This window comes from Zootoca vivipara, chromosome 17 (genome assembly GCF_963506605.1).
Source record: "Zootoca vivipara chromosome 17, rZooViv1.1, whole genome shotgun sequence".
NCBI classification, from domain to species: Eukaryota; Metazoa; Chordata; class Lepidosauria; order Squamata; family Lacertidae; genus Zootoca; species Zootoca vivipara.
Window position 1 is genome coordinate 8,947,942 of NC_083292.1, and position 25,785 is coordinate 8,973,726.

General features: G+C 47.0%; 1 protein-coding gene across 1 annotated transcript in view; it reads left to right on the plus strand.

Moving 5' to 3' along the window:
• Positions 1-22,796: 22,796 nt before the first annotated feature.
• The window catches only part of ULK1 (unc-51 like autophagy activating kinase 1), a 120,675-nt gene continuing 117,686 nt past the window's right edge, over positions 22,797-25,785 (plus strand). Inside the window, exons 1-3 of the mRNA XM_035099436.2 lie at positions 22,797-24,052; positions 25,446-25,538; positions 25,655-25,696. Coding sequence (XP_034955327.1) covers positions 23,963-24,052; positions 25,446-25,538; positions 25,655-25,696 — 225 coding nt within the window. The 5' untranslated portion in view covers positions 22,797-23,962. The remainder of the gene's footprint in view (positions 24,053-25,445; positions 25,539-25,654; positions 25,697-25,785) is intronic.

Genomic DNA, 25,785 nt, shown 5'->3' on the forward strand with positions numbered 1-25,785 from the left:
GAGCTGCTGGCCATTGAGGTCGCGCTGCCGCCATGTTTGGCTCCACCTCAAGCTCCCAATGTCCTGACATCACGAGCATGACGTCGCCCCACTCCCCCATTCATCCTCACAAGCTGGCACCTCTGGACAGTGGCGAGTGCGAAACATCAACCTGAGTCTGTTCTCGTGGCAAGATGATGTCAGGCTCATGACAAGGAAAGAGTAACCCGTTTCCTGCGTGGTGATGTTGCATTGCAGCACAGGGGCCCTCCCTTGTCAGGCTAATGTTGCGGTTAGTGCACACTTTTACTCATCAGTTACTTACACAACAGGGTGCAGATTCAAACTTCATTAGAAGCCATTATGCAGGGCAAGAGAATGGCACTGGTTGGAAAGGCTTGGGCTCTTGACAAAATTTGGATTTGGGTCCAGTGTCACCCCATCAGTGGCACTTGAAGAAAGATGCCGTCCCCCACCCACCATTTGTGCCTGGACAAGGCCCGGTGTGTGTGTGTGATATGTCAAGTTTTAGATGTGAAGGCATACCAAGTGTCCCTATTTTCCAGGGAGAGCCCCAGATTTACAGAAGCCATCCCGGTTTCTGATTTGACCCTGGAATGCCTCGCTTTTCCTTAAGACTTCCCTATTTTCTTTGGAGAAATGTTGGGTGGTATGGAGCATACATTGGCAACCTCCAGCCCATGGGCCGGATACGGCCCACGGAGGCCGTTTATCCGACCCACGAGCCACCTGGTCACCAAGCCACCCACTCGGCAACTCCTCTGCGTGCTGCACTAAACTGGCGCAGCACGGTGCGGGGACTCACCGAGCGGTGCCAGAAATGGTGCCAGTGCCTGCGCAGATGCCAAAAATTGCTTCTGCGCAGGTGCAATTTCCGGCATCTGCGCAGCCGCAAAAGCAATTTTCGGTGCCCCGGACATGGGCAGCGCGACGCTGGAAATCACTTCTGCGTATGTCCAGCCCATGTCCAGCCCACGGACAATAGTCCGTGTGAAGGCTCCGGCCCATGGCTGGAAAACGTTGTCGATGCCTGGTATGGAGTTATGCAACCCCCGAGCCAAGGAGTGAAGTAACTATACAACTTTTGAAAGCAGCCCTGGAAGGTTTTTATAAAAAATGTTTAATGTTTCCTTATGTTTGAAGCTGCCCAGAGTGACTGGGGCATGGGTGGGGTATAAAAATAAAATTATTATTATTGTTGTTGTTGTTGTTGTTGAATAGGATGACCCTATTTTCATTGGAGAAATGTTGGAAGGAATGGATATGACATGCTCATTTCTGTCATGACAGCCCGGATCACTCTTCCAAGATGACAACTCACCACCACTGCCACAAACAGGTCTAGCAACCCAAAGTCAATTAAGTGCCGGTGCTGACAACAGCCAAGATGGCATCTCACAGTGCTTAACCACAAATCTAGCAGCCTTTAGATCAGGCATCCCCAAACTTCTGCCCTCCAGATGTTTTGGACTACAATTCCCATCTTCCCCAACCACTGGTCCTGTTAGCTAGGGACCATGGGAGTTGTAGGCCAAAACATCTGGTTTGAGGATGCCTGCTTTAGATTACTTCCTAAAGTGTTTCTGCTCCCTGCTACTCTTCCTTAAATTATACAACCCGCCACTTTGACCTGTTGTCTGGGCTCCTGTTGAATTTTGCAATGAGAAAATCTTATAGATGTTGCCATGGATTTCAAGCTTCCCCAGTTGGTTCCAATCTAACTTTTATCATCCTATTTAATGCTTAAAATAACAACAATGCATAAGGTCTAGGAAGTGGTCGTTTTCCATCCTATTTCCCACCCCCGCCCCCCAGCCTTCTCCTGTTGCCAGACAGAAAATGACTGGGGTGTGTGTGTGAAAACAATGCAAGACAATCAATAAGGCAAATGAAAGCATGTTTAGTGGATAGGAAAGGTCCCTGTTGCAGCATGCATGCATTCATTCATTCATTCATTCATTTATTGCATTTCTATCCCATTGCGCTCTCTCTAAGGAGCTCAAGCTCGTGTACACTGTTCCCCTTCTCCCCCTTTTATCTTCACAGCAACGCTGTAAGGTAGGGTGAGGCTGAGAGGCAGTGATGGGCTCAGGGTCACCCAGTGAGCTTCATGGCTGAGCAGGGATTTAAACCCTGTCCTCCCAGCTCCTAGTCTGATACTAACCACTACACCATACTGCATAAAATAACTCTTAATCGGCTATACAAATGGTGTCAGTACCTGAGTGACTTTGCAGTAGAGATGAGAGGAACCAGGTGGGTGGCTTTTTCGAAAAGCTTTTACCTCTGTGGAATACCTCTTTCTGTCGCACAACCCATTTTTGGAGGACTGCAAAACAAGAAATCCTCCTGACCTCACTCTGAATAGGCTTTAGGATGTGAACATTTTTATTTTCATTTTTATTTTTATTATTAAATACATTTCTATACCGGCCTTCATTCGAGGATCACTGGGGAGTTTACAATATAAAAACACAAAAACACACAGCATAGTAACAAACAAAAGAATAAACACCTCCCACAGTACAGTGGTACCTCCGTTTATGACCTCAATTGGTTCCGGGGAGCCGTTCGCTCCCCGAGCAGGTCATAAACGGAGCGCCTCTTCTGAGTGTGCACAAAGCGCCGATAGAGCGCTTCTGCTCACCTGCGTGCCACAGAACCCGGATGCAAGCACTTCCAGGTCCGCGGCGGTCGCAAACCGATCGATCGCAAACCGCAGCGATCGTAAACCGAGGTATGACTGTATTATTATTATTTTAGATAACAAGATGTAATGGGTTATGTTGCATCCTACATTCAGAATGAGGGCAGAAAGCACCATCTGCTCTGATTGGCTATGTTAAAGCACAACACCATCATTCTTAATGAGCAATCCCTGATTGGTTTGGATGAGGACCCCAGGAGCAAGAAGACTCAGGATTTCTGTTGCTGCTGTTTTAAAAAGAGAACTGCAGGCACACAGAAAAGATAAATACTGGAATCCCAGACTTCCTGGGGGCCCAAAATCTGCCCAAAATATTTATACTGAGCAGGGCAGGGCTGTTTTACTCCCTCTTTGTTATCTGATTAAAAGTCCTTGTGAATCAGAATCCTCGTACTCTGTGATTTGTGATTGTGGGCCACATTCCCCTTCCCAGCCTTGTCATGACCTGCTTCGTGGGTGGTATCGCAAAATAAAATCTCTGCAGATGACATAACTCTGGTTACATTCTACCTGCGGCAGGTGGCCTTCTCTCCACGGCGCCTAATTTCTCATAAGATCACACAAAAATTGATGGGATGATGTCAGGATGACAGAAAAGCCATTTATCTTTCCAGAGTTTTCAACTCCTTGTAACCTCTGGTTTTCTCCTTGAACACGTCATCACACAGGAGCATGAAATTGCTTTTGGAGGCTGTATATGCATCCTATGTTTAAAGCACATGACTTTCCTCAAATAATCCTGCAAACTATGGTGTGTTAAGGATGCTGAGAATTATAGCTCGGTGAGAAGCAAACTACAGTGGTACCTCTGGTTGTGAATGGGATCCGTTCCAGAGGCCCGTTCACAACATGAAAAGGCCGCATCCTGAAACACCGCATCTGCGCACGTGCGTGACGCAATTCGGCGCTTCTGCGCATGCGCGCTCACTGAACCCAGAAGTAACCTGTTCCGGGACTTCCAGGTTTGGGGCGTCCGTAACCTGAAAAGACGTAACCCACACCGGATGTAACATGAGGTATGACTGCACTATTCCCAGGATTCTTTGGAGGAAGTCATGTGTTTCGACTGGATGAAGTGCAACTCAGCCCTGGGTCCCAGGGCATGGTCTGAACATACCTGATGCAGCAGCCTTGTTATAGCCAAGCAGTCTTACTCAATCATACTATAATATACTTGCACAAACATACAACAGGTGAGATGTCCTTTCTCCTGCCTGACAGACTCAGACAAGAGCTCTTGCGTGTAAGAAGTCTTTATTCAGGTAAGTAATGGTACTAACTTGGCAGCAGACACAAAGTTCAGGAATCAGGCGCAATGTTCAGAACTGAATGGAAACAACGAAGATGTCCCAACAGCTGCCATGACACACCCACCAAGGTTTTTAAAATGAGGTGTGGAGTGCTCACTGGGCTGCAGGAGCTGTTGGAGAAACACCTGTGGACCAGCATTGCCTGCTATCTGATCGCTGCTGGTGCCAAACCTAACCTTGAACTGCTCTGACCCTGCCTCTTCTCTGACCCTGTGTTGCAAACTCTGCTTTTTTGGACTGGCCCTGGAGTGCACAGCATCTCCAGGATTCCTTAAGGAGCATCTCCAGGCAGAGCTTGGAATGTCCCCTGCCTAGAAACTCTGGAGAGCTGCTGCCAGTCAGAGTAGGCAACACTGAGCTCAATGGACCAATTCAATATAAGGTGGCTTCCTGAGTGCTGTCTCTGCAGCTAGAGGCATCATGTTGCCAGGTATGGCTCCAGGTTTGAGCCTGCCATTCCCCACCAAGCGCTTTCTGGTGGGCACCTGTGATTCACCCTCAAAAAGAGGACCAAGGAAGGTAGCAACTTGCCGGTACTAATTTATAGGCATAGCTGCAAATTTAGAAAGGATTGCTATAAGCTAAATAGCAGTGCAAGGCATACTTCTCGGTTGCCTGTCCATGGACTCACTGTGGATAGTCAACTCTGAGGTCCCTCTTGTTCTCCCTTCTTAAGGTTCTTTATCCTTAAGCCAGGCTTGTCCAGAACAATTCTGCCCATCGTTGTTGGCATCCATCTGTCTTGGGAGACAAAGGAAGAGTGTGCCATCAGGGGCAACGTCAAACTGTTGGAGAGCCTGCTATGGCTGTGGAGACCAATATGGGAGAGACAAGTTTTGTTGCAGCTAGGGCAGAAGAAGGTGCCCAGTTTGCTGATGCAAATGCACCATGGCATTTCTTCTCTGTCAGGAATGAGCCAGCTCCAAGCAAAGGTTTGCAGCCAATGGCAGAAAGCAGCCAGGAACAGAGAGGGTTTGATGTTAGTCAGACAGGCTGGGGCGTCTTACGCTTATCTGGCGCCGTGGTGCACAGATCCCTCCGGTGTCCCCCACCCCGTTTCCCTCTGGGTGGGCAGCAGCTGGAGGGTGGGCGGGACGGAGGCTCTGGGCACTGCGCGGTGTGGCATGGTGGAGGTGGGCAAGGGCTGCGCTGCCAGCGGGGCTGGAGGGTAAAATTTACGTCCTCTCCCTGCTGCCTGGCCACCTGGTCTGGCCCCCCGCCGGCTAGGTTGCGTGCACGGTCGTGCTCTCCCTTCCTCCGCATTTGCAAGCAGTGCCCACTGCGCTTCGGCTCTGGTGTATTGGCGGCGGCGGCAGCAGCGCTTGCTCGCTTGGCTCGGGAAAGCAGGCAGGCGGAGGAAGCTCCTTGGCTCCGGAGAGCAGCCAGGCAGCGGAGGCGGCGAGGTCCGGCGGGTCCTCCTGCACGCCCGGGAGCACCATAAAGCAGCCACAACGTTGGAGCTGCAGACGCAGACAGAGGCGCCAGGCGCTGCCCAATGAGCTCGCAGGCAGGCAGGCGGCAACAGCCCTGGCGGGCGCGGGGCAACCTCTCCGGGCACCTTTTGGCTTTTGTGAAGATGGCGGCCTCCTCCACACTGTAGGGCAGCAGCAGGCACAGGCTGTAGGTGGTGGGGCGCCACAGCAGCTCCCGTCCGTGGACCTTGAGCTGAGCCTGGGCGGCCGAGCTGAGGCAGGGCAGCTCCACCGTCACCACCAGCTCACAAGCTGGTGTGCAGGTAAAGGGGAAGCCGCCTGGATGGAGAGGTGTATGTACATCAAAACCTCTGGCTTTTGCACGACCAGGATGTTGACTATTGTACAGTGGCTTCCATGTGCTCCAGCCCAGCCCAGCCCCTTTTCCAGCCTCTGGCCCTGCACACATTTTGCCTCTGGCTCTGACCTCAAGCTTCGGAAATGTTTCCCTGTCCCTGAAACAGAAGACAGCCCTCTTTAAAGCAGGACAAATTACTGCTCTGCCTCCAGTTCCTACTGCCAGTGCTTTTCACGCCATAAAACTGAAACAAGTAGCTACACATACACACCCCTTGAGTACAATTCCCAGCATCCTTAACACACCAGAGTTCCCATGATTCTTTGGGGGGAAGTCATGTGCTTTAAACGCATGGCGCTTCTCAGAGATTCCAGCCTGTTCTCTCCTCTCATCCTGTGATTCTCTATTCACCTTTTAGGATCTAGAAGCCTCGTCCTGGGTACATACTGTACAACCCACGTCACTTAGTGAATTCCTGAGATCAAGGACACCTCCAGGCTGGTACCCAATTCATTATTTTAATGATGTAATTAGTTCACAAGGGGCGTGAGTCAGGTCAAACTTTTTTCTGCCTCATCACAGCAGAGGTTTAAGGGTAGCAAACGTTCTCTGTTGCTTTTGAAACAGGACCTTGTGCTCCATCAGCAGCCTGGCTATTGGCTCTTGTGTGTCAGAAAGACTGTGAACCTGGCAGGTGACATTCGAATGAAACTGACTCAACATTTCAATGAAACTGACTCACTAAAGGAGAGTGGACCAATTCTGCCTTCCCTGGAGGCTATGAACTGTCTGGAGAGATATTCACTGGGTTGCATCAAAGCAGATTTCCAACACAGATGCACAATCCCCACCCACACCTCTCAGATCAACAAAAACAAAGCCTTTAAGAAATGTCAAGGTTAAATCAGATGAGGAGTTGAATAAACAAGGTAAAAAAAAAAAGCTGGAATACTCAGATGTGCACTTTCTACTATAAAATGGCATAAGCCCTACATCTGTCCCTGTTTACACAGCCCACTTGTGATGCCCCTTTGTTGTTGTTGTTGTTTAGTCGTTCAGTCATGTCCGACTCTTCGTGACCCCATGGACCAGAGCACGCCAGGCACTCCTGTCTTGCACTGCCTCCCACAGTTTTGTCAAACTCATGTTCGTAGCTTCGAGAACACTGTCCAACCATCTCATCCTCTGTTGTCCCCTTCTCCTAGTGCCCTCAATCTTTCCCAACATCAGGGTCTTTCCCAAGGATTCTTCTCTTCTCATGAGGTGGCCAAAGTATTGGAGCCTCAGCTTCACGATCTGTCCTTCCAGTGAGCACTCAGGGCTGATTTCCTTCAGAATGGAGAGGTTTGATCTTCTTGCAGTCCATGGGACTCTCAAGAGTCTCCTCCAGCACCATAATTCAAAAGCATCAATTCTTCGGCGATCAGCCTTCTTTATAGTCCAGCTCTCACTTCCATACATCACTGCTGGGAAAACCATAGCTTTAACTATACGGACCCTATTGTGAGCTAAATCCCTTAAATAACATAGTGTCCAGAGAGAAAATATACCCTAATAACACTTTGCTGACAAAAACTGAGGGAAAAACTGCATAATTTCTGTGGGAAAGAACAGAGGGGTTTTTATCTTTCTGCCCTCAGGCCTTGTACTGTGTTTATCAACCAGATATATACAGGAAAACTCCCTCACAACTACACAACCAATCAGAGTATGTGGTATCTCAGTAAACCCAGCCTGGTTGCTAAGCAACACCTCCTCTTCCACCACCATCTTAGTTGGTTGGCTTACTGAGAACAAGACTAGTTCTTAAGTTACAAAAACTGAATGTTCCCTGCCTGTTGCACTTGCAGCACCTGTCTGCTCCTGTTTTGCCTTCCAGAACCTTTTGGAATCGAGAAAAATCCCTTGGCAAATGCATATTGTGAGCAGCTGAACAGGGCTGTCTTAAGCATATGCAGCGCCGGGGTGCAAAGATCCACCCAGCGCCTCCCCCCCGGTTGCCTATGCCCAGGCACCATAGCTGCCAAGTTATCCCTTTTTTAAAGGGATTTCCCCTTATGCTGAATAGGCTTCCTCACGAGAAAAGGGAAAACTTGGCAGCTATGCCAGGCACACACGGGAGGGCAGAACCAGCCGGTCGCCTCAGTGTCTCGCTGGCTCAGTTGCCCCCGAACTCGTGGCGCAGAGCCGCCCTCGGCAGAAGAGCACACCATGGCGCACCAACTGATGGGCAGGCTCTTCCCTGGACTCAACTCTCGGGCCCCGGTGTCAGGAATATGGGCAGCATTCAGGCTCTGGGGCCTGTAGTGCTTTGCAGGACTGGGGCCTGCCTCAGCTTGTGCTGGAGAAGCAAGGAGTGGCCACTCAGCTGAGGCCACTTGATAACTCACTGCATCTGGTGGCAAGAGCTGGGAGGGATAAAAGCTCAGCATTTCCCTTCAGCTCTTTGCCACAGCAACGCGATCCCTGCCTTGTTGCATCTGGCCTCCTATTCCTTGATCCTTCGCCTTGCTCCCTGACCCTTGGACCTTTGCCTTGCTCCTTGACCCTTGGACCTTCGCCTTGCCAACACCTTGCTCCTTGACGCCCAGACCTTCGCCTCCACCTTGCTCCTTGACCCTCGGGCCTCCGCCTCCGTGACGCCCTGCTTCCCAACCTTCGGTTCCTTGACCCTGCGAATGCCTGCTGCTGGACCCTCAGCCCTGCACCGTCCGGACCCCGTTCCTCTTCCATACCACCATCTTGCCCCCGGTCCTGACGTCCTCAGGCGGGCCCGCTACCTCCCGCCGACCAGACCGTGACACCCGGACTCTCGGCCTGGCACCCCTGAGAGCCCAGCGCCCGAGTGCCCTGCACCCTTAGCACCTATGGGTAAGACGGCTCTGCAGCTGAATTTGCAGTTCTCCCAGAAGAGGACACTGGAGTGAGGGGACAAATTGGATCATCTGGTTTAAAGGAGCTCCTCCTCCTCCAAATTGCTTGTCATGTCAGAAGCTTGTTATGCATACACTCACGTGTGCATGCACGCACGCACGCACGCACACACACACACACACACACAAACGAACCTCCTTCACCTTACTAAATTCCCAGACTCAATGTTCCAGACATGCAGGGTGGTGCTAAATCACATTGTTAAAGTGGACTAGGGCTCCATGAAGCTGTCTCAGTCTTGAGTCAGGGAACATAAGAAGGGCCTTGCTGGATCAGCCCAAGGGCCCATTGAGTCCAGGGCTCCTGGTTGTATCCAACTAAGTTCTACTCAGCAAAGAATCATCAAAATGAATGTTCGTAGGTTTGTCACACCCGTTAATTCCAGTGGGTCGTCTCTTGAATAGAAAGAACATTGGTTTGAACCCTCTGTTCTCACGGGGGCCAGCCAGATGTCCATGGGAAAGATGTGACTCCTGAATTGCAGGGGGTCACATTAGATGACCCTGGGGGGTCCCTTTCAACTCTACAATGGTTCTATAAGAAGCACCTGAGTTTAACAGTATTCTTCCTGCGTGTGATTCATGGGTATACTGCGTGTCTGACAAGGGAAGGAGAACATAGCCATTGTGGCAAGTAGACATCAATAGCCTTAACCTCTAGGAATTTGTCTAAACTTTACTGGGTCAGCTGGATTTCTCCAATCTGCTTAGAGGATATTTTTTTAAAAAAACAAAAACAAAACACTCAATCAAGCAGTATATAAATTTTGGTCCCCCCAAAAAATTAAAAAATCCTATTTTAAAACCATCAAAATTGGTGCCTCTTGCTACCTCTTGTGTGAGTTTCATGCTTTATCTATGCACTGAGTGAAAAAGTTTTCTCTGGTCTGTGCAGAATCTTCCAACAACCAGTTTGACTGGATGGCCTTGAGTGCTAGGAGTACGACATATACAGTGCTATTTTTCTTTTGAAAAAAGAAGGTGCCAGAGCTCACCATCAACACGAATTAACAACCCAGGAAAGAAAACACCTGCGCAGTATTATGGGAGTTGTGAACTCAGCCTGTGGAGATGCCATTTCTCAGTTTAAACCAATTCTGTTGTTGTTGTTTTTCATAAATTTCAGCAAATTCTGATTTGTTTATTTTCACGTTTTGTTTTTCTTGTGTTACAAATCCTCCCTCTTCAGCTTCAGTCCGGTCCCATTGAATTTAATTCAAAGGGGGGGGGTTGGGGAAAATATCAAATACACCAGCCAAACAAACAATGAACCACAAGTATCTTCAACTGGAAAAGAAGTTCTTATTTAGGAAATCCTTAGTATTGAATAGTCTGAAACAGTCCCCTTAAAACACACACACACCCACACCCAGAGAGAGAGAGAGAGAGAGAGAGAGAGAGTTTTGCAATGTCTCTTATTCATGCCCATTATTATTACAGTAGTACCTCGTTTTATGAACACAATTGGTTCCGGAAGTCTGTTCATAAACTGAAGCGTTCATAAACTGAAGCAAACTTTCCCATTGAAAGTAATGGAAAGTAGATTGATCCGTTCCAGACGGGTCCGTGGAGTACTCAACCTGAAGCGTACTTAACCCAAAGCATGGGTGTAATTGGTTCCGGAAGTCTGTTCATAAACTGAAGCGTTCATAAACTGAAGCGAACTTTCCCATTGAAAGTAATGGAAAGTGAATTAATCCGTTCCAGATGGGTCTGTGGCGTTTGTAAACCGAAAATTCGTAAACCGAGGTGTTCACAAACCGAGGTTCCACTGTACTGGTAACAACAATGAAAGCAGATGGACCTCACCAGTGAGGCCTTTCCACATACAGGAAGCCACCACCATAAAACATCTCTGGAGTGTAGCAGACAGCAACCTGGCTTTCATATTCTGGCTGTGAGCTACAAATGCACTCTTTCAACCCTTTCACTTACTGCTACATATATACCCTGTTTCTCCGAAAATAAGACGTAGCCATAAAATAAGCCATAGCAGGATTTTTAAGCATTCAAGGAATATAAGCCATACCCCGAAAATAAGCCACAGTGATAGGCAGTTTAACCTTGTAGGTTAAACTGTGCCATACTTTATATATATATATAAAAGATATCCCCTGAAAATAAGCCATAGTGTGGTTTATTTGAGGAAAAATAAATATAAGACGGTGTCTTATTTTCAGAGAAACATGGTACGGTTCCTATTCCGGCATACAAGACGACTGGGCATATAAGACGACCTCCAACTTTTCCAGTTAAAATATAGAGTTTGGGATATACTCGCCATATAAGAAATACGACCTGGAGTATAAGACGACCCCCCGACTTTTGAGAAGATTTTCCTGGGTTAAAAAGCAGTCTTATACACAGGAATATACAGTAACTGTCCTCATTGCTGTCTTTGGTGCCCTTTCCCTCTCCAAATATTTGTTGACTGATGCCCCTGAGGCCAAACAGAGGCTTTAAGTCAAGCTTTGCTTATTCAGCTGCTACTTCCTTTGTAAACTGGCAACCACTCCAACGTTTGAGTTCAATTTTGGCTTTTTTTGCAGGGACAGAGGGACAGTGGCAAAGAGCGGACAAGACTGGGCCACTGAGAAACACAGCTGAGTCTACAGCTCCTTCTCGAGCAGTTAGTGCCACCTTGAAAATGCGGGTTATTCTTGGTAGAATCCCAAGACAGTAGGCTGGACTGCACCAGGATGTGGGCTGAAGATGCCATTTTTAAACGTTCCTTTGAGAGAAGGAGAGAGAAGCAAAGTATAGACAAAAAAATAAAAGCCACTGCAAGTAGCAGGCTAGCACCTCAGGGTAAATGTACTGCTCTGCTAGTTTTCTACTCGTAGCATGTTTGTTTGGTTTTCGGGGGGAAATCCAAAGGAGCTTTTAAAAAGGCAATATGCCATTTGAGAAGTAAGTCCTACTGTATTCAATGGAGCTTATTCCCAGGTAACTGGGTACAGATTGTGAAGTTTTATGCTGCATCCCAAGTATTTTTACTCAGAACTAAGTCCCATTGAGTTCACTCAGATCTACCCTCTGGTATGTTCCTGATGAGGTTGTAATTGGCTCAAGGTGACTGACGTCGATGTGTGCAGCAAGATCACGCGCAGAAGCTCCCTGATGTGGAATAAAAAGGTAAAGGACCCCTGACAGTTAAGTCCAGTCGCGAACGACTCTGGGGTTGCAACGCTCATCTCACTTTACTGGCCAAGGGAGCCAACATTTGTCCGCAGACAGTTTTTCCCGGTCATGTGGCCAGCATGACTAAGCCGCTTCTGGCAAAACCAGAGCAGTGCACAGAAACGCTGTTTACCTTCCCACCAGAGCAGTACCTATTTATCTACTTGCACTTGACGTGCTTTCGAACTGCTAGGTTGGCAGGAGCTGGGACAGAGCAACGGGAGCTCACCCCGTCACAGGGATTTGAACCCCCGACCTTCAGATCGGCAAGCCCAAGGTTCAGTGGTTTACACCACAGCGCCACCTGCGTCCAATGTGGAATGGGATATCCTTATTTACATCTGAGAAATCTTGGAGGGTATGAGGTTGTTTGGCCCCTGACTGCCGATCACAGCACCTGGAGTCCAAAAATATCTGGAGGACCCTCCATCTCTGAAATCAAGCATTAACCAGCACCTCCCCAACCCCATAACTATTAGCCTAGCCAAAGAAGAGTCACCCAACAGGCACAGAAGTATATTAGCTTGCATGAAGCCCCAAAAAGTCCCCAGTGGAACTCATCCAATATCATGGATGTCCAATGATGTCCAATGCTCCATGAACATTGTTCCCCGCTTTTCCTCCATTACATCACTGATTGTATTATATAACTAGGTAACAAGCTACCACAGGCTCATTGAGCATAACATTCCCTATCCCACCAATTAAGCAGCAATGCATCTGATTCACGCTGAACAAAGGTGAGCTAATGCCAGGTGTACAGTTATTCCTCTTTTGTCCGAGGATGACTGTGATCTTTTAGAAATTCTTTTATCTACAGCAGAGGCTCCCGAGGGTTCTGTTAGCGGAGGTACTTACAAATTGTGCCTTTAACACCAGTTCTGAAACGGGAATTGGACATGATTTTTAAGTATTTGAGGTGTGTAATGGTTGTGGATTGTTGTTGTTGTTGTTTAGTCGTTTAGTCGTGTCCGACTCTTTGTGACCCCATGGACCATAGCACGCCAGGCACTCCTGTCTTCCACTGCCTCCCGCAGTTTGGTCAAACTCATGTTGGTAGCTTCGAGAACACTGTCCAACCATCTCGTCCTCTGTCGTCCCCTTCTCCTTGTGCCCTCAATCTTTCCCAACATCAGGGTCTTTTCCAGGGAGTCTTCTCTTCTCATGAGGTGGCCAAAGTATTGGAGCCTCAGCTTCACGATCTGTCCTTCCAGTGAGCACTCAGGGCTGATTTCCTTCAGAATGGATAGGTTTGATCTTCTTGCAGTCCATGGGACTCTCAAGAGTCTCCTCCAGCACCATAATTCAAAAGCATCAATTCTTCGGCGATCAGCCTTCTTTATGGTCCAGCTCTCACTTCCATACATCACTACTGGGGAAACCAGTAACTTTAACTATACGGACCTTTGTAGGCAAAGTGATGTCTCTGCTTTTTAAGATGTTGTCTGGGTTTGTCATTGCTTTTCTCCCAAGAAGCAGGCATCTTTTAATTTCGTAGCTGCTGTCTCCATCTGCAGTGATCAAGGAGCCCAAGAAAGTAAAATTTCTCACTGCCTCCATTTCTTCCCCTTCTATTTGCCAGGAGGTGATGGGACCAGTTGTGGATTACCTACCCTTAATAGAACTCACTTTTCTGCACCAATGAGGCTGCAATCCTAAACATACCACCCTGAACAGTCTTGGCTCCCCTCCCTACCCTGCCCCATATTCCTGGGAACTGTAGTTTGTTAAGGGCACTGATAATTCTTAGGAGATAACTGTTCCCCTAATAGAGCTATAATTCTCAGAGTTCCCTGAGCAGAGGGATTGACTCCAATCCAGAAATTGTAGCAGATGGAGATTTAGTACGGAATAAGTTGGAGACACTATGCCTCTAAATGCAAGATGCTGGGAATCACAAGAGTGCTCAGCTCAGGTCTGACTTTTGGACTTCCTATAAGCATCTGCCTTGCCATTATGAAAACAGGATGCTGGACTATAATGGATCTTTGGCCTGATCCAGACCCTCCAAATGTCCCAATTTTTCAAGGACAGTTCCAGATTTACAGAAACCGTCCTGGTTTCTAAATTGATCCAGGAATGTCTCACCTTTCACTGGGACGTCTCTATTTTCATCAAAGAAATGTTGGAGGGTATGGAGTTATCTGACCCCCAAGCCATTGGAAGGCAGCCCTGTATAGGGAAGTTTTAAAATGTTTTTGTAAGTGGTACCTCGACTTACGAACGACTCAACAACCAAATTTTTCGACTTACAAATGGGGGTAATGGTCGCGCGCTTACGAATGTCTCGACATCCGGGGGGAAACCACGGCAGTTTTAGATAGGAATTTTTCGAATTACGAATTTTTCTGTTTCCAATGCATTCCTATGGGAAATCGCGTTTCCAATGGTGTTTTTCGACCTACGAATTTTTCGACTTACAAAGGTGCCTTCAGAATGGATTAAATTCGTAGGTCGAGGCACCACTTTTATGTTGGAAGCTGCCCAGAGTGGCTGGGGCAACCCAGTCTGATGGGTGGGGTATAAATAGTAAAATTATTTATTTGTTTAATTTAATTTAATTATTATTATTATTATATAGGACATCCCTATTTTCATAAAAGAAATGTTGGAGGGTGTGCTGATCCATCACTGCTCGTGTTTTTATGGTCAACCATGGTTTTTTATCAGTAGTAGTGGTATTAAGAAATAATGGTCAACCATGGTTGGTTGGGTCCAAGCTAAGTTGCAGCACAATCCTTTGAATGTCTACTCAGAAGCAAGTCCCACTGATTTTTGTGAGTCTTACTCCCAAGTAAGTCTGCATAGGATTGCAGTATTAGTCACACTTGAAATAGATGGCGCATAAGCTAATAATGATTAACTTTTCACATTCATTTCAGTGGGAGTTCAGTGCAACTAATTGAGGCTGGAATCCTTGCTCACAGGTTCTCTTAGCAGCTGAATGCTAATTGCTTGATAATGAACTAGCAGTTCTTCTGTGGCACATATTTGGGGAATTACTGTTGTGGCTAGAGTGCCCAAAGAGGGCCTGGGAGTCCCGAGTTCAAATCCCGACTCCGTCAGAAATCTCACCGGGTAACCTGGGGCCAGTCACTGTCTTTCAGCAGTACCTACCACACAGGGTTGTTGCGAGGATGAAATGGGGAGGGGAGAGATCTGGATATGCAAAAAGGTGGGATCTAAATGTAAGAGGAAGAGGGGTTGTCTGCCTGTACAGTCCTGACCTGCCACTCCATTAATCTATGCCGGGAGTGATTGTGAGTTGTTTGCGCGCGCGCACACACACACACACTGTAATTTTGTATTGATTTGTGTACTGTGTCCAACATTAGTCACGCTCATGGTAGGTTCATTGAAATTTATGCACATGACTAAGTTAGCTCCATTAATTTCAATGGATGTACACTAATTACTTAAGATACAATACCCTGTTATGTCCTGTCCTGTGACCAGATGTGAGTTTGTAGTTATTCTGGATAGTTTATATATATATACACACACACACACAGTACCGTACATAACACAATGTAAAATTCCTACACACACACACATTTTCTGTATTCTTCCTTATTAACTGCTTGGATAAGTTTTATTTGATTAATATATAACTTTGTATATTATTAGTAGTATTAATAATATTGTTCTGTGTAGTATATATACAAAGAATACATAAAATTATACCGTAGATGGTTGGATAGATATGAATTCATAGAATCATAGAGTTGGAAGGGACTGTGAGGGTCATCTAGTGCAACCCCCCTGTAATCAAGGAATCTTTTGCCCAACATGGGGCTTGAACCCACAAACTTGAGATTATGAATCTCATGCTCTACCGCCACACACACACACATTTTGTATCATTTTTTGTGTTCTTTGCTGTATATGTGTAGTTGCTGTGTGTGTGTGTGTGTGTGTGTGTGCGTGTATGCTTTTATATATATGCTTATATATATATATATTTATCAAGCAGCATATTAATTTGTTTATTCAAATTAATTACAATGATATACAAATATCTAGCGGTTCGAATTCCCGTGATGGGGTGAGCTCCTGTTGCTCAGTCCCAGCTCCTGCCAACCTAGCAGTTCAAAAGCACATCAAAGTGCAAGTAGATAAATAGGTACCTCTCCGGCAGCAAGGTAAACATCATTTCCATGTGCTGCTCTGGTTCGCCAGAAGCGGCTTTGTCATGCTGTCCTGGAAGCTGTATGCCAGCTCCCTCGGCAATAACGCAAGATGAGCGCCGCAGCGACTGGACCTAATGGTCAGGGGTCCCTTTACCTTTACCTTATACTTCTCAGTCAATCTAAGCAGGGATCAACACAGAATGCACAAACTGATACAGGTAGGTAGCTGTGTTGGTCTGGATCGAAGTAAAATAAAAAAATTCCTTCAGTAGCACCTTAAAGACCAACTAAGTTTTTATTTTGGTATGAGCTTTCGTGTGCTTTCTGAAGAAGTGTGCATGCACACGAGAGCTCATACCAAAATAAAAACTTAGTTGGTCTTTAAGGTGCTACTGAAGGAATTTTTTTATTTTACAAACTGATACAGAATTCAACATATATGTTAGCACTATCCGAAACAATAAAAAAACTCAAAACACAGTCACTGGTCATTACAGTGATTGTAGTGATGATCATAACCCTTTGGGTTGAAGGGAGGAATACAAAGAGTTGCATTCAATGTTGTTAGCCCTACTCAAGAGTAGCCCCATTAAAAACAACAGCCCATTAATGTCACTCAGCAGCTTCATTCTGAGTAAAACAGAATTGGGCAGGACCGTCGTAGTTAATGAATAAGCAATCTCTAAATTTGGTTGGGCATCCATAAATGTATCCTAATCACTAGCTTAGGGACAATTCTTCTCATTGTAATTCTTTTCACAGTCAAGAGTAGGAAACATTTGGTGACCAATTGCACACCTGTCCTCCGCTGCAAAGGATAAATAAATAAATAGCCCCATCGCAAATCAGTGAGAGATGATCTCTTCCGCCTTTGTGCAAAGAGTTCTAGCAAAGTCCTCTCTGAGGCACAACAGCCGGAAGTTACACAATGGGCTGGAGCATTCAGATTCCCCAGGCGACTGTTTTTATTTTTATAGCTATGTAAATCATCCTCGGTCAAAAACCAGAAGAGGCAGGGAGAACCTTCAGAGGCTCCTGAAGCTTTTATTTCTTATTGCCTGCCTGGCTGGAACTGCTGCAAAGGGAGGTGTCTGTGGGGTGGGGTGGGGATAAGCATCTAGCAATCTTATACCAGACCCTCTGGTATTATTATTATTAGACGTCCCTATTTTCATTGGAGAAATGTTGGAGGGTATACATGGGCAGTGGGAGGTATTCATTTTAGTGGTTTTGTGCTTGTTAATAAAAGTCAGTGTCTGCAAGATCAGACCCATCTAATGCAGCAACCTTTCCCACCCCCCCACCCCCCATATGTAGCCATCTAGATATCTCTGGGAATCACGCCATTTTGTTATTTTTGTTATTATTTTATTCCTTGCTCAAGGTGGCGTGTACATGGTTCTCTCTGCCCCGGTTTTATCCCCACAAGAACCCTGCTAGGTAGGTTTGGAGGAGAGGCGGCGGCTGGGCCCAAGGTCACCCAGTGAGCTTTGTGGCTGAGTGGAGATTCGAATGCCGGCCTCCCAGGTCACAGTCTGACACTCTTAACCCTTACACCAGACTGGGTGGGAGGCATGCGTACAACAGCTCCCTCCTGATACTGGTTTTCCTGTACTGGTGTACGCTCCCCACACCTGAATCTTCCATCATTCAGCTTCATTGGATATCCCCAGGTGTCTTGTGAAAGGGAGATGAACCTCTATCCCGATTCTGCACTCCACCCCATGCATGCTTTCTCAAGAATATTCCTTATTTGCCTCCCCCTACTGCACAAACTCTCCTGCCAACCTAGCAGCTCGAAAGCACATCAAAGTGCAAGTAGATAAATAAGTACCGCTACAGCGGGAAGGTAAACGGCGTTTCCGTGCGCTGCTCTGGTTCGCCAGAAGCGGCTTTGTCATGCTGGCCACATGACCTGGAAGCTGTACGCCAGCTCCCTCGGCCAATAATGCGAGGTGAGTGCCGCAACCCCAGAGTCGGTCACAACTGGACCTAATGGTCAGGGGTCCCTTTACCTTTACCTTTACTGCACAAACTAAAAAAACAAGAACTATCAGAATCCAAAGTACAGTATTGTAACATTTTCTCACAGAGGAGTTGCCCTTGATCAGAGGTAGGCAAACTAATGGAACCCTACATTTCCACACACACCCACAGTTGCTGCAGGTATGCTTGACATTTTCATGCTATCCCGCCACTACAGGACCTCTTTCCTGGCCAGTCACTACCAGTTCAAACCCCTTTAGGATTATTTTTTATTTTATTTTTGCCCTAACATGCATCCTTGTACACTTGCTTGTACTAAATCACATTTGCCCCTTTAAACGCCCATTTGCCCAGTTTGGAGAGATGCTTTCAGAGCTCCTTGCAATCCCTCTTTTGTTCTTCCCACCTCACACAGTTGGGTGTCACTGGCAAATCTGGCCTGCTAAGCCCTAAGTTCAACTCACTTGCAAACAAGTTAAAAAGCATGGGTCCCAACAGAGAACCTTTGGGGACCCCGTCAATCCTTCCAGTATGGCCATTCATTCCTATTGTTTCCTGTTCTTTTCCTGTGCTCTTAGGGACACTTCTGGTTGTCTCATACCTAGAAAGCATCAGTCCAAGTGGCTTTACACTTGTCCCAACCAGGGCCGGATTTAAGTTTGATGAGGCCCTAAGCTACTGAAGATAATGGGGCCCTTTATATGTCTAGCTGTCCTTTGTCCACAACAAATTGTCACTGTTTTTTGTGTTGAATATATGCTATATGGTAATTTATGGACCTACCGGTAATAGGTATCTAAAGCCATTTGCACATAACAAAATATGTATTTTTTCAAATTAATTGTTGAACTGAAATCCGGAACGGATTAAGTTTGAGAACCAAGTTACCACTGTATATAGAAATGAGCAAACCACTGATATTTTAGGGAGCAGGCTAGCAGGCGGGGCCCATGACTTACATCATAGGAGCCTACACAACACAGAATACTGTTGCTGTATGTAGGGACGCAGGTGGTGCTGTGGTCTAAACCACAGAGCCTAGGGCTTGCCGATCAGAAGGTCGGCGGTTCGAATCCCTGCAACGGGCTGAGCTCCCGTTGTTCGGTCCCAGCTCCTGCCCACCTAGCAGTTCGAAAGCACACCAGTGCAAGTAGATAAATAGATACCGTTCTGCTGGGAAGGTAAAAAGTGTTTCCGTGCACTGCTCTGGTTTTGCCAGAAGTGGCTTAGTCATGCTAGCCACATAGAATCATAGAATCATAGAGTTGGAAGTGACCACAAGGGCCATCCAGTCCAACCCCCTGCCAAGCAGGAAACACCATCAAAGCATTCCTTTGGCTGATCGCCAAAGAATTGATGCTTTTGAATTATGGTGCTGGAGGAGACTCTTGAGAGTCCCATGGACTGCAAGAAGATCAAACCTATCCATTCTGTAGGGAATTAGCCCTGAGTGCTCACTGGAAGGACAGATCGTGAAGCTGAGGCTCCAATACTTTGGCCACCTCATGAGAAGAGAAGACTCCCTGGAAAATACCCTGATGTTGGGGAAGATGGAGGGCACAAGGAGAAGGGGACGACAGAGGACGAGATGGCTGGACAGTGTTCTTGAAGCTCCTAACATGAGTTTGACCAAACTGCGGGAGTGCAGTTTGACAGGAGTGCCTGGTGTGCTCTGGTCCATGGTGTGCTCTGGTCCATGGGGTCACGAAGAGTTGGACACGACTAAACGAATAAACAACAACAATAGAAAAATAGCAGAATAAAGTTAATAAAGACATTTCATAAAGCACAACTACACATTTCTCCCAACCCAGCATGGTGCTGATTCCTTTTACTATTTCTATCTATTTCCTTAGGGATCCTCCAGGCCTCTTCCTTCCTTCTGGGCACACACTCCGTTCACATCTGCATTTCAAACACAACTTTTACACACAGTGATTATCTGAGCAATTTTAACAAAGTATTAATAATTCACCAGTTCTGACCATGAGAAACGTGTAAAAAAGCACAATTTAGCAGCGTTACAATACCATTGCTGACTTGCAGGAAATATCCCTGCAGGAAAAGTAAACAGCCCCCATAGACCAAACCCCTCACCCACTCCTCCAGGCAGCTGCCTGCATGGTCCATTGGCCTGGGGTTTCCACAGAGTTTTTTGTTCAAGTAGCTTAGCACAGAATTCCTCTTTCATTGGATCTTCACCCCGTTCACAGTGGAAGCAAATTAAGAAGCGGATCAAAGCCCAGGCTGCGCCCCAGTCCCTGTTGGAGGGAAACTTCTTCCAACCCAATTGACCCAGACCACCCCACCCCACCCCCATCCTTGGAGGCCAGAAATTTCTCTCTCTGCCTACTCCAGGCATGTCCGAAGTCCTGGCCTGCTGGTCGGATTCATCCGGCCTCTGTAGCAGTTTATTTCCTGGGGTAAAATCCTAAAAACCTCAACAACAATTTCAGCCCTAGAGAAAGGTCGTCAACTTTGGTTGGCCCTTTGGTCAGCCCCCACGGCCCCTCACTGCATCAAATCTGGCCCTCTTTGAAAAAAGTTTGGACGCCACTGGCCTACTCACAGTCGTCTCTGGAACACTTCAGGGGGCCCAACCAGGGCCGGATTAAGGTTTGATGAGGCCCTAAGCTACTGAAGGTAATGGGGCCCTTTGTATGTCCTGCTGCCCTTTGTCAACAACAAATTGTGACTGTTTTTTGTGTTGAATATATGCTATATGGCAGGCATCCCCAAACTGCGGCCCTCCAGATGTTTTGGCCTACAACTCCCATGATCCCTAGCTAGCAGGACCAGTGGTCAAGGAAGATGGGAATTGTAGTCCAAAACATCTGGAGGGCCGAAGTTTAGGGATGCCTGCTATATGGTAATTTATGGACCCAATAGGTCCTTACACAACACAAAACACTGCTGCTGTATGTAGGTTTTATTTGTTTTTTATTTTGGAAATGTACACCCAATGTTTTCTTTTCCTTTAATTTTTTGGGGGGCCCCCAAAAGAGTGGGGCCCTAAGCTATAGCTTGTTTAGCTTATACGTAAATCCGGCACTGGGCCCAACCAAGGCAGGCAACTCTCCCAAGGACTCTTGCCCCCTTCCGCTCCCGGAAGGAGGTGGCTGCACTCATCACTAGGGCCATTCTCCACCCCACAAGGCCATCTTGGGGCAAAATCACTGGCGGTTTTTATTTCAGCCAGCTCTGCAGGCACAAAAGCGTAGCTCTGCTCCTGGGTGTTCCCTCCCATTAGGTAAAGCGCCAGCATGTTCCCAGGCACTTTCCTCTCCCATCACACTCTTCAACAGAAGCTTTGGTTCCCCTTTTCCTGGCACCCCCGCAGTCTCCCGCTGCTCTTCCTTGCACGCTCACATGCACCTCCAGCTCCCCGAGTGCAGGCAGCCTGTCCTTCTCCAAGGTGTGGTCTTGTCCCCCTCGCCTTCAACTGCAGACTGCTTCTCTTCACAGGGAGTCACTTTTCTCCCCCCAGGATGAACCACTTCTCACACCGCTTTCAGCAGCTTTATTTCTTGGAAGCTACATGCAGCCCTTTTTGTTACCGTATATTCCGGCGTATAAGATGACTGGGCGCACAAGATGACCCCAACGTTTCCAGTTAAAATATAGAGTTTGGGATATACTCACCGTGTAAGAAATATGACCTGGCATATAAAACGACCCCTGACTTTTGAGATTTTCCTGGGTTAGAAAGTAGTCTTGTACGCAGGAATATACAGTAATAGATTAAACCACATCACAGGCCAACATCACCAATCACAATATCATTTGAATGGCGAAGCTCATCAACTTTGGGTGGACTGGCCCCCTCAAATATTTTATTGGGGGGGGCAATGAGTCCTCTGCCCCTAGGACCTGTCTCCTATAATGGTCAACCGTGTTCTACTCAAGGGTTGTTGTTGTTGTTGTTCAGTCCTTTAGTTGTGTCTGAGCATGCCAGGCACTCCTGTCTTCCACTGCCTCCTGCAGTTTGGTCAGACTCATGTTGGTAGCTTCGAGAACACCGTCCAACCATCTTGTCCTCTGTCATCTCCTTCTCCTTGTGCCCTCAATCTTTCCCAACACCAGGGTCTTTCCCAGAAGTCTTCTCTTCTCATGAGGTGGCCAAAGTACGGTATTGGAGCCTCAGCTTCAGGATCTGCCCTTCCAGTGAGCACTCAGGGCTGATTTCCTTCAGAATGGATAGATTTGGTCCTGCGAAGGAACTGTGAGTTAGGAGACCCTTATTCCCGTCACAGAGCTACAATTCCCAGAGTTCCTTGGGAAGAGCAATTGATAGGTAAACCACTGTGGAAATTGTAGCTGCGTAAGGGGAATCGGGGTCTCTTAACAACTCCCTTAGCAAAGTACAGTTCTCAGAATTCTTTAGGGGAAGCCACAATTGTTTAAAGTTGTATAATATTGCTTCTAGGAAGCCCACAAGCCAGACATGGGCACAATAGCACCCTCCCCACCAGGGTTTCCCAAGCAGTTGGTGGTGGCCATCGTGACACCTTTATCTTGCAGGAGCCACACAAAGCGTGGGGGAAAACAATCTCTGGGGCTGGGGGGGGAGGGGGGTTGCGGACTTGGGACACCCTCCCTCTTCCAGCTCCGGCATGTGGTATCTCAGGTGATGCTCGAAGCTGAGCGATCCCTGACTCGTTGCAGAATGCATGCCCAACTTGCGTGCGCGCGTGTACCTGCGCGCTTCGCTCTGCGTGACTCACGAGGTCTTTGCTGTGCCTTTAAAAGCCGCCCGGCTCTCATCCCTCCTTTTTGCCTTTAGGTGGCTGCTGCTGCTGCTGTCTCCATTTATTTAGTCTCTCTCCGGTCGCAACGGCGCCTGCGCTCCCAGGGAAATAAATAAATAAGGCGGAGAGGCAGAGCTGAGCTCTCCTGCGCCCTGAGCCTCGCAGGTCTTTTGTCTGAAGCTGGAAACAGCAGCGGCTGCTCCGCGGATCCTCTCCTCCGCCAGCCAAGCCAGAAGGGAGCCTCTGCTTGGACCCCCACTTAATTCTCCTCCTTCTCCTGCGAGAGACAACAAAAAAGGGATTTCCCCCCTCCGCAAGAAGACTCCCAGAAGAAGGAAGGGCATCCCCGGCGCGCATCTGGGCAGCTGTTTGTACAAACAAAAAACTGGAAGAGGAAGGGGGGGGGCAAAGAGGGATGAAAAAACACAACAACAACTCTTAAGGTTGACTTGGTCTTAAGGTGGAGGGTGGTCTTTTTGCTGGGTCCTTTTTTTAAGGTGGATTTGACGTCAAGGTTGGAGAGGCTGGTTTTGTTTTTTTGAGGTGGATTTACGCGTCTTGCATCAGCTCGCGTTTTTGAGCTCCGGATGGCCGGAGATGGGTCGGTGTTCGTAGCCGGGCGGCCCAACGGGACGAGCTCTTTCTAGTGCTGGGGCTCATTCACAAGGTCTTTGATTTGGAGACTTGATACCTATTCTATCAACACATAATATATGTGTTTTAAATATTGGTTTTAATTCTCTCTTCCCCGCACCCCACCCCCACTTTTTCCTGGCGGCAATAAAAATGGGGAAAGTTTGGTAGCCAGGACTCGAACTCCCTCCCCTCCCGTCCCTTCGTAACAATGACTAAATCCCGGCCTTTTTACAGAAAAAGACAGCCGATGGCCGAAGAAGAGGTGGGAGTCCAAAGCCAGAAATTTAACTGCCGAGAGCTGGACAGGAGAGAAGTTTTGCTTTTTCAAGTTTCTAGTTCCTCTTGATTGTCCTTGAAAGAGAGGGCTTCGGTGTCTTTCAAAACTTTATTATTATTATTTTTATTGTGTGTGCGTAGGGTCCCACCCCCGCTTTAACAAAGAGGGTTTGGGGGAGGCCTTCGACTCGCCTTCCCACCCCCCTTTTCAACTATACATATATTGTTGCTATTGCTACCAAGCTCCTTCTCGCCATTCACACTTGAGGCCCAAACGTGGAAAGGCATGGAGACGGTTGGGAAATTTGAGTTCAGCAGGAAGGACTTGATCGGGCATGGAGCTTTCGCCGTCGTTTTCAAAGGGAGACACAAAGAGGTAAATACAATGTTTATACTTATTTCCAAACTTTATTTTAGTGGCTCTACTCATTTGTACTCGGGAGATAAGTAGCAGTTTAACACACACACAAACACACACACACTCCCTCTCCCCCTCTCTGGGGTTTTGTATTTAAACTATTTTTTTCCTTTTTGTAATATGTATGCCACACACACTTTCCCTACTGCTCTCTTAGGCAATATATCTATTTTGGAAGAGCCTAAAAAAACACACACTTAACTGGATCACTTTGCTTGCTAGTCCTGTGGGTCCAACAGGCAACACTCTGTTGTAATAAATACCACTCTTGGCCCTGCAAATCGGGTCAGGATGAGACCAGTTCTAAACTAGTCAACTCAGAAGACGGAGTCACTTGACTTCAAGGGATGCACTTCCAAGAAAAGGAGCTTAGAAACTCCCAAGTTGTTGTTGCTGTTATTTTATTATTCTAACAATTTGATCTATTGCTACGTACTATGCTGCAAGTTAACTTTCGCAGGGAGTTGATCAGCTTTAGGTTTGATGCATTTTATTCTCAACATGCCAAGAAGAAATCCGAGGCTTTGGATAGGCAAAATGAAAACAGGCCTTATCTCGGAGGCTTGGCAGCCCTGCCTATCTAAAGCGGCCACAAGCTAACAAACACATTGCAGGACTGGAGGAACTATAAATACTCAGCTACCGTATGTGGCTCTGCAGCCTTGCATTTAAGGCACACTAGCCTGGTAGTCCATAGGCGACAGAGTAACTGCATTCAGGCTGGAATCCAAACAGGGTGAGAGAGGAGGGAAGGCTTTTCCTCTGCAGACTGGTAACCTTGTCCTCAGCTTTCTTTGACCAGGCCATTGTGCTACCTTGGTGAACAAGGGGGTGAAAGTTGCTGGGAAACTGGAATGACATCTGTGGCATGGTTGCTGTCTGACTTCCTTATCCCTAAAGATTAGCCCATGTCTCCAAAGTGTCCTCGGCATTGTTAAATGTCTCCTACATCACTTAATGATTAAACGAAAGAAACACACAGTCCATTGGTGGGCACTTTTAAAAATATCATCTGTAAAGCTGGGGATGAGCTTATACAATCCATATATTTGTATTGCTTAAATTAAGAGGATAATGGCAGCATAAAGAGCCATTTGAAATGAATATCTGTTCCCCCTCTTTCCGGTGCCTGACAAATGCAAATTCAATAAAAGGCAAGCCCGGACATGTGCTCTGTATGGTTTGGGATAGTCAAGCAGGGTTTTCTGAACACCTCTCTTGTGGTTTGAAGCATTTGGACTCATTAGAGAGACACGCATGTATGTTTCTGAGCATGTGAAAATAAAATGCAGCCTTCCCCACCTCCAACTTACATTCTTCATCTTTCTTTTTTATTATTATTAACTTTCAGAAACCTGAAGTGGAGGTAGCAATAAAATGCATCAACAAGAAAAACCTGGCAAAATCCCAAACTCTCTTGGGAAAGGAAATCAAAATACTCAAGGTAAGGGGGAGGGTGGGGAGAAAGAAATGTTTTTGCTGCTATTGACATTTTGATTTAAGGCGACTGTTTGCGATTTTATAAATGCTTATACCATCCTCCTCCCTCTTTCCTTCTAGGAACTGAAGCATGAAAATATCGTTGCCTTGTATGACTTCCAGGTATTAAGTTTACTTCTATCTTGGAAGGATGTTGTAGGGAGGGGGAGGGATTACGGTGTGATACTTTTAAAAAATTGCTGAGAGCTGTG